This window comes from Helianthus annuus, chromosome 13, assembly GCF_002127325.2.
Source record: "Helianthus annuus cultivar XRQ/B chromosome 13, HanXRQr2.0-SUNRISE, whole genome shotgun sequence".
NCBI lineage: Eukaryota > Viridiplantae > Streptophyta > Magnoliopsida > Asterales > Asteraceae > Helianthus > Helianthus annuus.
Window position 1 is genome coordinate 156,158,350 of NC_035445.2, and position 15,319 is coordinate 156,173,668.

Here is a 15,319-nt window from a genome sequence, read left to right on the forward strand (position 1 = left end):
TTTCTTCTACTTGCACCCTGCTATGAATTTTGCCAAACCTCTATAAGGGTGTAAGGGGTGCTCACCTAATAGGTGAGTCCCCCCTCTTACACGTAACCAACCAGAATAAGCCACGTCAACTCCCCTCTAACACTCCCCTAATACCCCTTTTTGATGGCGGCACTCCCCTATTAGGGGAGTTGGTTTCGAAAGTTGTGCCATCTTCGAAAGATGGTTTCGAAAGTTGTGCCAACTTCGAAAGATGGTTTCGAAAGATGGCAGGGGACGGCGGAGGACGGCTGAGCAACGGTCTCCCTCGAAAGTTGTGCCATCTTCACGCGGTGAACCCACACCCAAAACCCACCCCGATTCGGGACCCCGCGGTGATGGCGGCGGTGTTCCCGATCGGGGAAAGGCCTCACCGAAACCCCTTAACGAGTACGCCCCGGACACCCTAAGAATTCTTCCCATCATGGTCAGTTATTCATAGATCAACGTTTAGTATACCAAAAAAAGCTAAAAGAACATAATATTTTTTTTCATAACGTGATAGCAGTTGTGAGTCATGCATTGGGAAATATGACATGTATAAAATTCATACATTGTCAAATATAAATGTGATTCATATGAACTCAAGAAACAGATGTGGTGCAAACTAAAATGGACCCTATACTAACTCAATCTAATGTCGATACAAGGCGTGAACATGTGAGTATGGATGGAGTTCTTACATTACAAGGCCGACGATACATGTTCCTTTATAGTGCCACTTCCGAGTTTGAGGCTTTGCATAATTCGTCTCTTGCTCGGAATCTCAACCTCTCTTTTGAGATCAATCATGTCTAGAAATAAAGTAAATATAAGAAGAAAATCCAAACAAATCTCACAATCCAAGTTGAAGAAAGTAATTTTATAATTAGACTATTAGATGAATGCATACATTGAAAGCTTATGTAAAAGCAAAGCAGAGCAGTCAAATTCGGTTCTTGATCTGCACATAAAAAATGCATTCTAAGTAAAACATATTTTCAAGAAATTACTTGTTTGTTACAGTGAGTAGACTATTGTTTGGTCCCCTATTTGAAAGAATAACAAGTTAAGAATTTTGTACTAAGATCCTCAATTTCCTAATACAGGCATTTAGTTTTGTTATGCTCAACTCCTCTTTAAAGAGCTGATACCTCATGAAAGTAAATCTTATAAATTTAAACCTAAAAAGATGTAAAAGGTTTATTTCCCAACAATTTTACAAGTGTATAAATCATGATTTAGGACATGTGAGTATGGAATCACTTCTTACATTACAAGGCAGATGTTACATTTTCCTTTACGGTGCCACCTCCGAGTTTAGTCTTTGCATAATTTTTCTCTTGCTAAAAACCACAACCTCTCTTTCTCTTCTGAGATCAACCATGTCTAGAAATAAAGTAAATATAAGAAGAAAATCCAGATAAATCTAACAATTTAACTTAAAGAAAGTAATATTATAACTTGACTATTAGATGAATACCTACATTGAAAGCTTACGTACAAGCAAAAAATAGCAGAAAAATTTAGTTCCTGATCTGCACATAAAAAATGCTTTCTTAAAACAATATATATTCAAGAAACTTGTTTGTAAGAGCGAGTAGACGATTGTTCGGGCCCATTTTTTCAAGGGTAACAAGTGAGGCTTTATGTGCTAAAATCCCAAATTTCATAATATGTACATCTAATTTTGTTATATTCAACTCCTCTATAAAGAGATGTATATTTAATTTTGTTTATATATTCAACTCCTCTATAAAGAGCTGGATACTTCATGAAAGTAAATCTAAAAAAAATTAAACTTATAAAGATGGACAAGATTTATTTCCCAACAACTTTACAAGTGTATAAATCATGATTTAGAACTGACCCATCATTTGAAATGAATTCTACTTAACCCATTTGAGTTTAAATAGGTTGTAATGTGTTTAAAACTTGAAGTATTATTCATCAGACAGCCCAAAATATTAATTGCATTTTCATATTTGTACAACCCATAGCGTGTTTGAAAGGAAACAAAATAATTAGTAATTTGATATAAAGTCATTAAAGGGAGAGAGAGATACCTTCATACTAACTTCATGATTCAGAGCCTATGCTGATATAGGGGATATGGGAGATGCGACGCCAGTAACTGCCTCTGCCTCTGCCTCTTTTACTGCATCTTTTTTCCAGTTTTGGGCAATCCAACACTTTTAAACTCAAGAGTGAATGCAACAACGCTTTTGGTAGATCCATCAGGTTTGGGCATTTGAAACAGGTGAGATGTTGGAGGGAGTCGAGGCGTTCGAGTCCCATTGAAAATGATTCCAATTTCTCAAATGCAATTACTTCAAGATGAGTAATAGATGAAGGAAGAAAATTAGCAAATTGAGAAGAACTAACCACTCCATCGTCACCATGTAAGTACAGTTCAACAACTGAATTTGGAAGATCCTGTGTGCCCCACTGTGAGATGGGCTTCTTCAGCTTCCCTATTGTTAAGGAGTGCAAGTTGGGAGGCCAAACCCCATTAGGAAAAGAAGCATCCATACTTGGACAATCTGTTATATGAAGATACTTCAACAAGGTTAAATTGGACAACTCATTGTCGGGAAATGACTCCAGACTTCCACAATTTATTAATTTCAATGTGGTGAGGTGAACCAAGACCTTCAGTTCAGTTACTGATTTCAGATCTGGCCAATCATATATATCTATAACTTCAAGCATTGGCATGCGTCTTGTGTTGTTCATGATCTCGTGTCCTCCCCATTCCCTTTCCGAGAGTTTCTTACAACCACTAATGTAAAGTGACTTCAGTTTCTGCCCTCCTGATGGTAAGGAGATAACTGTCAATGAAGTACATTCATATACAATCAAGTTATCAATGCTACCCGGACAACTGCAACGCTCCATATTCTTACAACGACATACATCCAACATTGTGAGAGATGATAGGAAGTTGCTACTACAATTCTTCACCTCTTTCTCTCCGAATCTCACCATATTATCACAATTATCTACTTTCAATTTTCTTAACTTCACAAAAAACTTACTCGCAACTGCTTCTGATTCCCACAAGTATCGTATTGCGTTACAATCCGTGATGGTTAATTCTTCAACTGCCCTCAGATTCTTAATAACATCTCTCCACTCCACATCAATAAGCCTTGAAATATGACATATATCCAACTTGGTGACTGATGAAGCTACTTGAACCAACTTTTTCAACACAACACTATCACATCTAACTATTTCTAGAACTTTCAATAAAGGTAGCGCTTCAAGTAAAACTTCAACCAAATTAGGACAATCTCTTATATGAAGTTGTCGAAGGTTTGGAAACACAACGCCACTATTGGTTGACCATTTTCCCCACTGTCGAAGGTATGGAAACACAACCCTATTATTGGTTGACCATTTCCCCCACCCTGGCATATCTACAAAACTTAAAATTTCAAGTGAAGGGAATCTAAGACTAGTCCCAAGAAACTCCATACCAACAACCGTCACCCTCTCAAAGCCTTCAAGAAACAACTCCTTAATTGATGGTAGTTGCCCAAGTGGCGGTAGAGATGTACAATTTTTACAGCCACGTATAGACACATGCTTCAATCCACCAAACGAGGAATCTCCTACCCAAATTGGAAACTCTAATCCAATGTATGATCCAATTTTGAGTTGTTGTAAATAATCTTTATGAGGCTTTAGCTCATTTAGGACCTCCTTTTCTAGCTCTTTGTCTCGAGGACCATCTAACACGTCACTCCATTCAACCTGTAAGTCACTAATCCTCTTTACTGACAAGTTTGCCTCGCGTGCACGAGTTGCATCTTTCACTTTGTCCAAACCCACCATGGAAATTTTCCCACATATATTTTCTAAATCTTTAAGTTTGGTTATTTCAAAGCCGCCTTCACCTCCAATAATGATGTTGGAAAGAGTTTGTAGGTTTTTAAACTCACCAATCTCTAAGGGAATGTGATTAAAAATGCGAGTGTCTCTAATGTCAAGATGGCGTAGGTTTTTTAGCTTAACAAAGCTCTTTGGCAACTCAATTAATCTACTACATCCAAAAACAATTAATGTTTGTAAATTGCAGAGATTGCACACACTTTCCGGTAAATGTGTTATTCGTGTTTGAGATAGATTTAGATACCTCAAGTGTATCAAAGTACCAATTGACTCTGGTACCTCACTGATATGAAAATTACTCAAACTTAGAACTCTCAGCAACGGTAAATGTGGAAGTAAGTTAGCCAAAACCTTATTCGATAAGAATGAATGTTGGTGACTTTTTTCCAACGCCAAGAATGTTCTCGAACTTTTCGCTTTTTTAAATGTCTCCAACTTCTTGTAATTTACGTATTCCTCACGAACAAATAAATGATATATGACGGTACTTTTCCAACGTATTCTCGCGGTTACGTTTCTCTGTCTCATTGTCAAACCTTAAATAGAACTCACCGGCAACAAATGTTGCCAAGTCATTCATCAAGGCATGCATCACAAACATAGATTTGTTATCCGGTGCATGCTGAAAAAATGATCTTGACAACAACTCGTCAAAGTATTTATGACCTAAGCTTTCTATTTTATCGTTTGAAGTTGACTCGTTCACAAAGCCTTCTGCCATCCATAATGCAACTAATTCATCCTTGTCAAACATGTAACCCTTGGGGAACAAGGAGCAGTATGCAAACAACTGCTTCAAAGGTGTAGAAAGATCATCATAGCTTACTCTTAGGGCTGCACCTTCAGCCGGTAATTGCCAAATCTCACTTTCTAACACTTTCTTCCATGAAGCTTCATCTTCTTTTGTGTTCAGTGATTTCCCAAGTGCGATCAATGCCAAAGGCAATCCATCACATTTTTTCACAATGTCATCAGCATATGGCTTAAGTCACTACTAGAAAAGGGGACAATTTGCTACAGAAATTTCCTACACAATTTTTTTCGTCACAGATTACAACACCTTTATGACGAATTTCCTACAAAAAAAAATTTCATGATTTTGTTACAAATTTTCGATGCATCCATGACGAAAAACAAGAAAACCCTAATTAATTGACACTTGCGTCACAAATCTGTCAGAAATAACCTACAAAAGGTTAATTATTATTCTTTACCGAATAAATATTTACATAAGCCTAATAAATAAGGGAAAATAATATCGTTTCCTACAAATTTGTGACGCAAAATAAGAAAACCCTAATTAATTGACAGTTGCGTTACAAATCTGTCATAAATTATATCGTTTCCTACACATTTATGACGAAATATTTATTTTTTAATTAACTTAAACCATCCGTCGGAATTTCGTCACAACTTGTGACAAGTTTCCTACAAAAAATAAGAAAACCCTTTTTAATTGACAGTTGCGTCACAAATCTGTCACAAATAATCTACAAAAGGATAATTATAATTGTTAACCAAATAAATATTAACATATGCAAAATAAATAAGGGAAAATGATAGCATTTTTTCTACACAATAATGACAAAATATTTATTTATTAATTAAATAAATCATCCGTCGGGATTGCGTCACAACTTGTGACACATTTCTGACAAATATCCTTGTATCAATACAATTTCCTACGCATTTATGACAAAATGCTTAAATCTATTGCAAATTGTCAAAAAGGCGTAGGAAACAATCCATGTATCAATACAATTTCCTACGGATTTATGACAAAATATAGATTCAGAAATACTTAGATTATATTTTAATGTTTAATCAGCACTATTATTAATTATTGTGTAGGAAATGTGTAACAACTTGCTACGTATTTGTGATGGAAAATTTATTGCGTAGGAAATGTGTAGTAACTTGCTACGAGTTTATGACGAAATATTTATTATTATACTTAGATTATATTTTAATGTTTAATCAGCATTGTTATTAATTATTGCATAGGAAATATGTAGCAACTTGCTACGCATTTGTGATGGAAAACTTATTGCGTAGGAAATGTGTAGCAACTTGCTACGCATTTGTGATGGAAAATTTATTACCATATTTAAATATTTAACTAGTGCCCTTACACGTGGCCTAATAACCCATACTTTAACCTTCTAAATTTAAACTTGAATTGAAAAAATATTTAAATGTTTGAAAATGTTGCACGTTATGTCCTTTAGGTGCGGTGACGGCAGTTGATTTGGGTTCGACGGCGCTCGTGATGACGGGTGAAGGTGAAGGTGAAGGGGTGGATGTGGTGGTGGGTTAGTGTGACAACCGGTAATTTACGCTTTTAATTACGCGATTAATAGATGTTTAAAACGATAAGAAATGGTGTTTATGATGCAAACTAACTTAATTAGGCCCTTGGAGTGCTTAGGAACGTCTATTCGACTTTACAGTGCACATATGACGATCTGCGAAAAATCTGCGAAATATTAAACGATAACGAACTGTGAATCGAAATTTCTTACGCCTAATGCATGAAGAGCAAACAAGGACAGAGCATCATCATATGGCAGGCTCCCCAGCTGCTTGATTAGAGGTTTGTAACCCAGATTTTTGAGCAATTTATCCTTCTCTGTAGTTATGACGATTTTACTTCCTGGGGCACATGTATAAAATGGCCCGACGAGGGTTTCCCAATCCCGATGACTCTCACTCCACACATCATCTAACACCAATAAAAATCTTTTTCCTATTAGTTTATCTTTAAGAACTTCTTGAAGTTTATTAAAATTTCTAGGTGCCTTGGTTGCCTCACCTCCCACGGCCTCAAAGATCTCTTGGCTTATACGAATAATATCAAACTCACCGGAGACCTGAACCCACGCCATATTGGGTGCAAAGTGATTCTGGACTTGTTTTTCGTTATACAAAAAATTAGCAAGATTCGTTTTACCAACCCCGGCCATACCAACTATGGGAACAATGCTAAAGTTTTGATCAGATGGATCATCCACCAATAACTTTTGGACAAATTCAGCTTTCTCTGCTGTCCGTCCAACAGTAGTAGATGGATTGGCAGCACAGGTATGTAAGCCTATATTAGCATTGTTATTTTGTGGCCTAGTTTCCTCTTTCACTCTCAAATCAAGATCATTTCTCTGCCTAACTAGATGTTCTAATCTGGCGTTAATCTGACGTAACTTAACATGCATCTTAGTACATGATGAGAAATTTGTGCAACAAGTAGGGATCAGCTTTTTTCTTACCTTGTTGGTGATGTCTTCTGAGTCGTGAGTGAACTTACGCTGCATGGCTTCGGTCAGCCAACCATCGAAGACGTCATCTATGTCATAGGCCAAATGCTGGAGATGTTTCAGCCATGGCTTCACAGCTGGATTGGTTGTCTTCATCTGAGAAGCCTGAGTAAGCACACCTTGGATTAGTTCCAGCCATTCCTTACATTTCTCGATCTCAGCCTCAAGTCCCTCGTAGCGAGCAAGTTCCTTCAAAGCTGCAGACGCCAGCTTCTCAAAGAGCACAGGGAGCAGGGCAGCGAGCACGAGTTCAGCCATTGATTATGGTGGTGAGATTGTGGATGAAATTGGTGTTGATGAAATGGGTTGTGAAGAAGAAGATCGAGCTGTTTTATATACTGAGTGGTCCCCCCATACATGACACTCTTCTTTTTATTTTCCAACTTCTTGTGTATATTTTTATACCATGTTTTGTTGAATCAAATGTAGCGTAAATTAGAGGTTAAGTTATTGTACAGAGGCTCTTAATTGTAAAAAATATAAAAAGGCTTTATAGAGTCACAAATGTCCAATAAACTAAAATCTAAACTCACTATACCACCACCCAAAACCTAAACCCCCCCGCTCTCTCAGCAAATTTTTTTTTTTTTTTTTTTGTAGGTGATGGGAGGGGTTAAGTTTTTGGAGTGTATTTTTTTTAGAAGCCTTTTTACACTTCTTATTTTAAATAAGCATTTGTATTTGATACTAATCCACCCAAATTAAGATTAACTTTTCATTTGTTTGCTAGCTTCAAATTACAATTTTTTTTCACGCAATTTATGACTTGATTTGGGAAAGACTTGTTGATCAGTTCTGTTTAAACATAATGGAAAACATGAATAACATACCTGTTACAGCAGACAGGCCAGCAGAGAACCCAGTCAGAGATGCAGCCATTGAGTTTGACATACTTGTCAGGATGATCTGGTTCCTCCTTAGGGTGTAAGATTAAGATGGTGATGAAACCGAAACAAGGGAAGGATTCGGTCATGGAGAGAGAGACGAAAATTGATGTTATGTGTTGTTAGGGTTTTTGTAATTGTCTAACCCTTAAACTCTCTAATAAACTCCTTATATATACACACAAGAGGAAACCTAATTAGTTAATAAGGGTAATATGATCCATCAACAATTACCAACTAATTATTAATAGGTTATTAATATATTTTGATCTATATAATATAAATGATTATAAAGGCTACAAGATTAAATATTATAACAATTATATATTTAATCTCACATTCTCCCACTTAGGCGAGTAATCATTTATCATGAGTATTAAATGAGCCTGGCCAGGAGTTAACACTCATTTTAGCCTTAAACGAAGAACTATAGCAGAGAAATACAGCCGCTGAATCATCATTCGACTCAGGACCCCCATTAGTCATACCATAGCTTCAATTTAAAACCTAATAGTTATGATCAAAATACGCATAAGCCCTTTAGCGTCTGATTTGTATTTATATTTGTCTATATGTCATTACACCGGCAGAACATATGTTAGAGACATACAAAATCAAACTAAGGAAATTTTATTAATTAAAACATAAGCTAGTACATTATGCCATTAAATAAGGTCTTTAGTAAGTCCCATATTCGATACATGTTCTTCGAAAACTTTAGGTGGGAGACCTTTAGTCATCGGATCCGCAAGCATATCTTTAGTACTAATATACTCAATACAAATATTATTTTCCTCAACTCATTCACGTACGAACAAATATTTTGTATCGAGATATAAATCAGCTGCAGTCGAACTGTTACTGTTTGAGAAACTAACGGCAGCTGAGTTATCACAGTAAAGCTTCAATGGTCTAGAAATGGAATTAAGGATTCTGAGTCCAGTGATCAGCTTTCTAAGCAACAGTCCATGATAGGTTGCGTTGTAAACAACAATGTATTCTGCCATCATTGTGAAAGTTGTGGTTAACTGTTGTTTATAACTCTTCCATGAAATAGGTCCGCCTGCTAACATAAAGATGTAGCCCGAAGTGGAATTCTTGTCATCTTTGAATTTGGAAAAGTCAGAATCAGAATAACCTACCACTTCTAAGTGATCACTTCTTCTATAAGTCAGTTTATAGTCTTTCGTCCCTTGCAGATATCTAAGGACCTTCTTAGCTGTTTTCCAGTGCTCTAGGCCAGGATTAGTCTGATAACGGCCTAGCATTCCAGCAATATAAGTTATATCTGGGCGAGTACAGACTTGAGCATACATCAGGCTCCCGACTACTGACGCGTCAGGTATCTGGCACATTTGCTCCTTTTCAACCTCTATTGTCGGACACTGGAATGAACCGAAAACAACTCCCTTAACTACTGGAGAGACTGAGGGTTTGCACTGTTGCATGTTGTAACGTGTAAGGACACGATCTATGTAAGTCTTCTGAGACAATCCTAAGATCCCTTTATGTCTATCTCGGTGAATTTTGATGCCAATGACGTAAGAAGCATCTCGGAGATCCTTCATGTCGAAGTTATGCGAGAGTAACCGCTTCGACTCATGCAACATGTCTAAACTATTACTTGCCAATAGAATATCATCTACGTAAAGGATAAGTATAGTAAAGTTACTCCCACTCATATTGAGGTAGGTGCATTGATCCACTTGATTCTTCGTAAAACCTTATCTCTTCATGACTTCATCAAACTTGAGGTACCATTGACCTGATGCTTGTTTTAATCTGTAAATGGATTTCTTCAACTTACAGACTAGATGCTCCTTACCTTCAGGTTTAAAGCCTTCAGGTTGTTTCATGTAAACATCTTCCTCTAAGTCTCCGTTAAGGAAAGCAGTTTTAACATCCATCTGATGCAGCTCCAAATCAAAATGAGCTCCTAGGGCCATAATGATCTTTAATGAATCTTTACGAGAGACAGGTGAAAACGTCTCTTGATAATCAATTCCCTCTTTCTGAGTGTAGCCCTTTGCAACCAATCTCGCTTTATAGCGTTCAACGTTCCCATTTAGATCCAGTTTTGTTTTGAACACCCATTTACATCCTACAGGTTTAACACCGTTGGGTAATTCTACCAAATCCAAAACGTCATTTTCCTTCATGGATTCAAGCTCATCAATCATCGCTTTGTTCCATTCAGAAGACTGGTCACTGCTAATGGCTTCATTATAAGAGGTAGGATCATTGAGCTTTCCAGCATCCATTTCAGTCAGGTAGGTAACATAATCATCCCAATTAGTAGGCCTAGATGACCTCCTGGGTTGATTATCAAGTTCAGCGTTGTCTTGGTTTTGAGCGTTTGATGTGGCTTCGTTATGAGGTATAATAGGTTCTGATTGTGGGGATGAAATTTGTGCAGTAGCTTCAAGTGCAGTTGTTGCATGGGTACAAGAGGAGTAAACGGAGTAATGGTAAGCGACGAGTCTCCCCCCCCCCCTGCGTCTTGTACTTCTTGCAATTCTTCGTAAGGATTGGTACTGCTCCCACTGATCTTGAAATCCTCCAGGAACGCAACACGCTTGGTTTCAACAATACAGGTGACATGGGAAGGACAATAATGGTAAATTAGTGTTGGCTAACATATTGTGCACCAAGTTCATAAGGGTACGATTTCTTCGTTCAACGACACCGTTCTGCTGAGGTGTACCAGGCATGGTGTATTGGTTTACAATCCCCTGGCCCTTACAAAACTCATAAAATGGACCAGGAGCTTAACCCACATCAGTATGTCTTCCATAATATTCACTGCCTCTATCTGATTTCACAACTTTAATCTGACAACCTAATTGCTTTTCAACTTTAGCTTTATAATCTTTAAAGTTGTAAGAGATTCAGACTTTTCCTTAATGAGATACAAGTACATGTAACGAGAATAATCATCAATGAAAGTGATAAATGAAGGATGTCCTGTTATGCCAGCGATTTGGTAGGGACCACTAATGTCAGTATGAACGAGTTCTAATATATTAGAGCTCCTAGTGGCACCTTTCTTATTCGCTAATGTTATTTTGCCATTAAGACATTTGACACATGTTCCAAAATCAGTGAAATCGAGAGGAGGTAAGACTTCATCCTTTACGAAACGATTTAATCATTCTCTTGAGATGTGGCCTAAATGTTGATGCCACAACAGAGATGAAGTCTCTAAGTCTCGATTATGTTTCATCTTTGTGAGTGATTCACTAATATTATATGACAACAAAGATTTGGAAAAATTATCATCTAGTTCTAATGTATAGAGACCACCATCCAGAATGCCAGTACCATAAACAACGGAATCATAGAGAATAGAGAGTTTGCGATGACCATGGGAAACAACAAAACCTTCCATGTCCAACTTTGGTCCTGATACAAGGTTCCGAGTTACCTTAGGAACATATAAGGTATTGATGAATGCAAAATGCAACATATAAATTACATCAATTGTGACATAAAACAAACTTTTTTTTAGTACTAATGTTGGAAAAAGTGTGCTTTTGTCTTCCTTTTGTATTTTCAGGATTAAATGAGCTCAAATAAACAAAAGAAGCAAAAAGGCAGCTAAATCTAACATAAATACAAGAAAAGGAATAAGCGTGGCATGCCCAAACCCTCAACAGCATCATCCCAAGCAAAAACAAGAAACAGAAGGCTGAACACGCCCCGTGCTCAATGAGCACGAGGGCGTGCCCAAGTGTTTGCAGAAAAGAAAAAGTTGTAGAAGCTTCTATCACCCACCACGAGGGCGTGCCCAGCGGACACGTGGCCGTGGTCAATTCTAAGATTCGCATAATCTAGGGAAATCTTGATAGTACAGATATGCTTCTGCACACGGAGCCGTGCCCAGAGGACACGGGGGCGTGGTCAACTAATGCAAACAAACTGCAATTAATGAAGAAAGAGAAGATGGATGGACACGGGGCCGTGCCCAATGGAAACAGGGCCGTGTCCGGGCTTCTATGCAGGCTATAAATAGGGATGCTTGGCTCACTTGCAAATCATCCCTTGGCAAACCACCTCTCTCACACTTCACCCACACTCCACCACCACTACAACACCATCATCCACCACCATCATCCATCATCCATCATAGAGTGTGTGTAGTAGTCTCAGGATCCAAGATTGATCGTCAGAGTTCTTGACAATCAAAGGCCATGTTTGCCTAAGTCTCTTACACCACTTGGTGAAGACAAGCATTTAATGTAATACTTTTTATTTTTAATCTTTTCGCACTTTTTATTTGGTTATGTATTAATGACTTTAATAACAAGTTTCTTATGTTGAAGGTGAGTCTTCCTTATCATTTGTCTGTGGTGTCGTGGCGTTATTTTACTGTCTATATAAAATAAAAGATTTACACCATTCATATCTTTACGTATATATGGAGATATGTTGGCTACCTAGTCGGGGGTTAAGAGAATGGTTTGGTAAGACTCTTGCCTTGTTCAGTGTATAGATCCTGCAAGGACCTGGGTCAAGCTTAGTAGGATCTCCTTCAATACCCACTGGTATTGGATGGCGGGGGTCCGAATTTCTTGATCCCCTCATATGTAAACTACTATTAATATATTAACCCGGCTACTTAGGACTGTATCCTTGCTGACTCAGACTACTTAGCCGAGGGTAACGTCACCTTCAAAAGAGGGACCTACCACATTACGCATTAATAACTTAATTAATTATCTTTCAATAATCCGAACTTTAGGATTGTATCCTTGCTGACTCAAACTACTGGGTTGAGGGTAACGTCACCTTCAAAAGAGGGGCCTACTACAATAACTAAGATAATCTTTTAAAAAGTGCAAAAGTGCGAAAATAATCAAAGGTTAGTCGGATCCAAGTGATTCATCTTGTCTATCTGTTTTTGTTTTATTTTATTTTTATTTTTAGCATTTTAGTTTTTATTTTCTACTTTAAAACCTTTTTCTAAATTTTTGATTTGATTAGACGTTGAGGACAGGATAAACCGGTATTAAAAGCTCTTGTGTCCTTGGACGACCTCGGTATCTTACCAACACTATACTACGCTCACGATGGGTGCACTTGCCCATATGTGTGTTTGGTGCTAGTAAATATCATGTTTTATATATTTAAAACTTGACTAAAGTGGTTAAAAAGGGCTAAAAATATACATAAAAATATATAACACCACATACGCATCAAGTTTTTGGCGCCATTTCCGGGGACACAAGGATTTTAAGAAAGCTTAAAATCAACGGCCTAATCGTTTTTTCTTATCTTTCTATTTTTTAGGATTTTTCTTAATTTTTCAGTTTCTGCAGAGCTCAGCATGGGTCGTGCCTGGTCGGACACAGGCCGTGCCCAGCATTGTTACTGGCAGTATTTTTATTTTCCGAGTTACAGAGAGCTGAGCACGGGGTCGTGTCGGTGCAACACGGGGCCGTGTCGAACTCCCCAGTAACAGGGATCCGGAAAACAATTACTGTATCTCCGACCACGGGTCGTGTTCATTTGAGCACGGGGCCGTGGTGAACCTTCTGACCAACTTTCTTTTTTGTTTTGATTGCAGGACTTGGAACCCAGGCGCCACACCTGAACCCTCTACGTAGTGTATGAGCTCCAGTTCTAGCAGAGACATAAAAGAGCCTCTAGACGAACCCGAACGCTTTCTAAGAAAAAATCGTAAAGCTAAAAACCAAGAGAAAGTTTCGGGGGGCCTACTTCCGATGGCGGACCAACATACCCTCATGGATTACCTACGGCCCACCGTAGGTAATCTTAGCGTTGCTATCAATGCACCGAATGTCGATGCCAACAACTTCGAACTTCGGCCGCATTTGATCCAAATGCTCCAAAATTCCGCAACCTTCCACGGGCTTGCGGATGAAGATCCCCATTTGCATATTACAAACTTTTTGGAAACATGTGATACCTTTCGGATCAACTGAGCCTCAAATGACGCCGTCCACCTTCGAATGTTTCCATTTTCGTTAAAAGACCGGGCTAAGGCTTGGCTTAATGCCCTCCCAGTTGGCTCGGTAAACAGCTGGGATGAACTAGCCCAAAAGTTTTTATATAAGTATTTCCCTCCTGCTAAAACGGCTAAATTAATGACTGAAATTAATACATACTCACAAGAAGATGGGGAATCCTTATATGAAACTTGGGAAAGGTTCAAGGAGCTACTAAGAAAGTGTCCTCATCATGGTCTTGCGGTTTGGCAACAAGTATCCACTTTCTACAATGGATTGTTGCCACACACAAGACAAACACTTGATTCTAGCTCCGGGGGACTTTTAGGTAATCGTCGCCCAAATGAAATTTATAATCAAATTGAGGAAATTGCTCAAACCAATTTTCAGTGGCACACTCCACGAGGCAATAAATCTATTGCCCTGGGCGCCCATAAGGTTGACGAAAGCACTTCTTTACAAGCCCAAATCGAGGCCCTTTCTTAAAAAATCAAAAAGTTAGAAATGGCAAAAACGGCCTCGGTTATGGCTTGTGAAGGGTGTGGTGGGCCACATGAAAATTGGAGTTGTATGAAAGAATTGGATGATCAAATAGAAACGGTAAACTACTTTGATAATGGAACTAGGCCGCCGGATCCTCCAACGGGGACCTACAACCAAGGATGGCGTAACCACCCTAACCTTGGTTGGAGAGAACCCAGCAATAGTAGTAACCAACAAAATTTAAACCAACGAACAAACTTTCAGCAACCAAGAAACAAGTCTCAAAATTTCTCTCAACAACAAGGGGGACGAGAGAGGCTTGAAGATACCGTATCTCGCCTCATCTCCGACACCGAAAAGAAAAACCCGGATCGATTTCAACAATTGGAATCGAATTTTAGAAATCAACAAGCTAGTATTCAAAACATTGAAAAATAGTTAAGTCAAATAGCTCAAAATTTCTCTGAGAGACCACAAGGCGCGTTACCAAGTAATACCGAAACCAACCCAAAGGCACAAGTACATCTCATCACACTGAGAAACCGTACCGTGGGTCCCGAAGACGCCCCATTGCCTTCAACTGAAACGAGCCGGTCTAGCCAGTCCACAACTTCGCCAACGCTCCAACAAGAGACGGCTCCTACACCAAATTAAGAGCCAACCAAGAATCCTCTAATTCCATACCCCGGTCGGCTAATCCGTCAAAAGACCGATGAGCAATTCACAAAGTTCGAAAAATTGCTAAAACAATTGCACGTTAATATTCCAT

The 15,319-nt window shown here is 38.4% G+C and overlaps 2 protein-coding genes and 1 non-coding gene across 3 annotated transcripts; all 3 read right to left on the reverse strand.

The window, feature by feature from the left end:
- Window positions 1-2,085: 2,085 nt before the first annotated feature.
- Window positions 2,086-4,431, reverse strand: LOC110899869 (putative disease resistance protein RGA1). The gene has a single exon (XM_022146768.2). The coding sequence runs from the start codon at window positions 4,429-4,431 to the stop codon at window positions 2,086-2,088; it is 2,346 nt and encodes a 781-aa protein (XP_022002460.1).
- Window positions 4,432-6,389: 1,958 nt separating this feature from the next.
- On the reverse strand, window positions 6,390-7,548 carry LOC110902036 (putative disease resistance RPP13-like protein 1). The gene has a single exon (XM_022148777.2). It carries the CDS (start codon window positions 7,470-7,472, stop codon window positions 6,390-6,392), a length of 1,083 nt encoding a protein of 360 aa, XP_022004469.1. The 5' UTR covers window positions 7,473-7,548.
- A 6,651-nt stretch (window positions 7,549-14,199) lies between these two features.
- On the reverse strand, window positions 14,200-14,306 carry LOC118486241. The gene has a single exon (XR_004878093.1). It is a non-coding gene; the product is annotated as a small nucleolar RNA R71 (small nucleolar RNA).
- Between the last annotated feature and the right edge of the window lie 1,013 nt (window positions 14,307-15,319).

What these genes read in the sequence shown, in the direction of transcription:
- LOC110899869 (XM_022146768.2), bottom strand. Translation starts at nt 4,431, where the DNA reads ATGAGACAGAGAAACGTAACCGCGAGAATACGTTGGAAAAGTACCGTC.
- LOC110902036 (XM_022148777.2), bottom strand. Translation starts at nt 7,472, where the DNA reads ATGGCTGAACTCGTGCTCGCTGCCCTGCTCCCTGTGCTCTTTGAGAAG.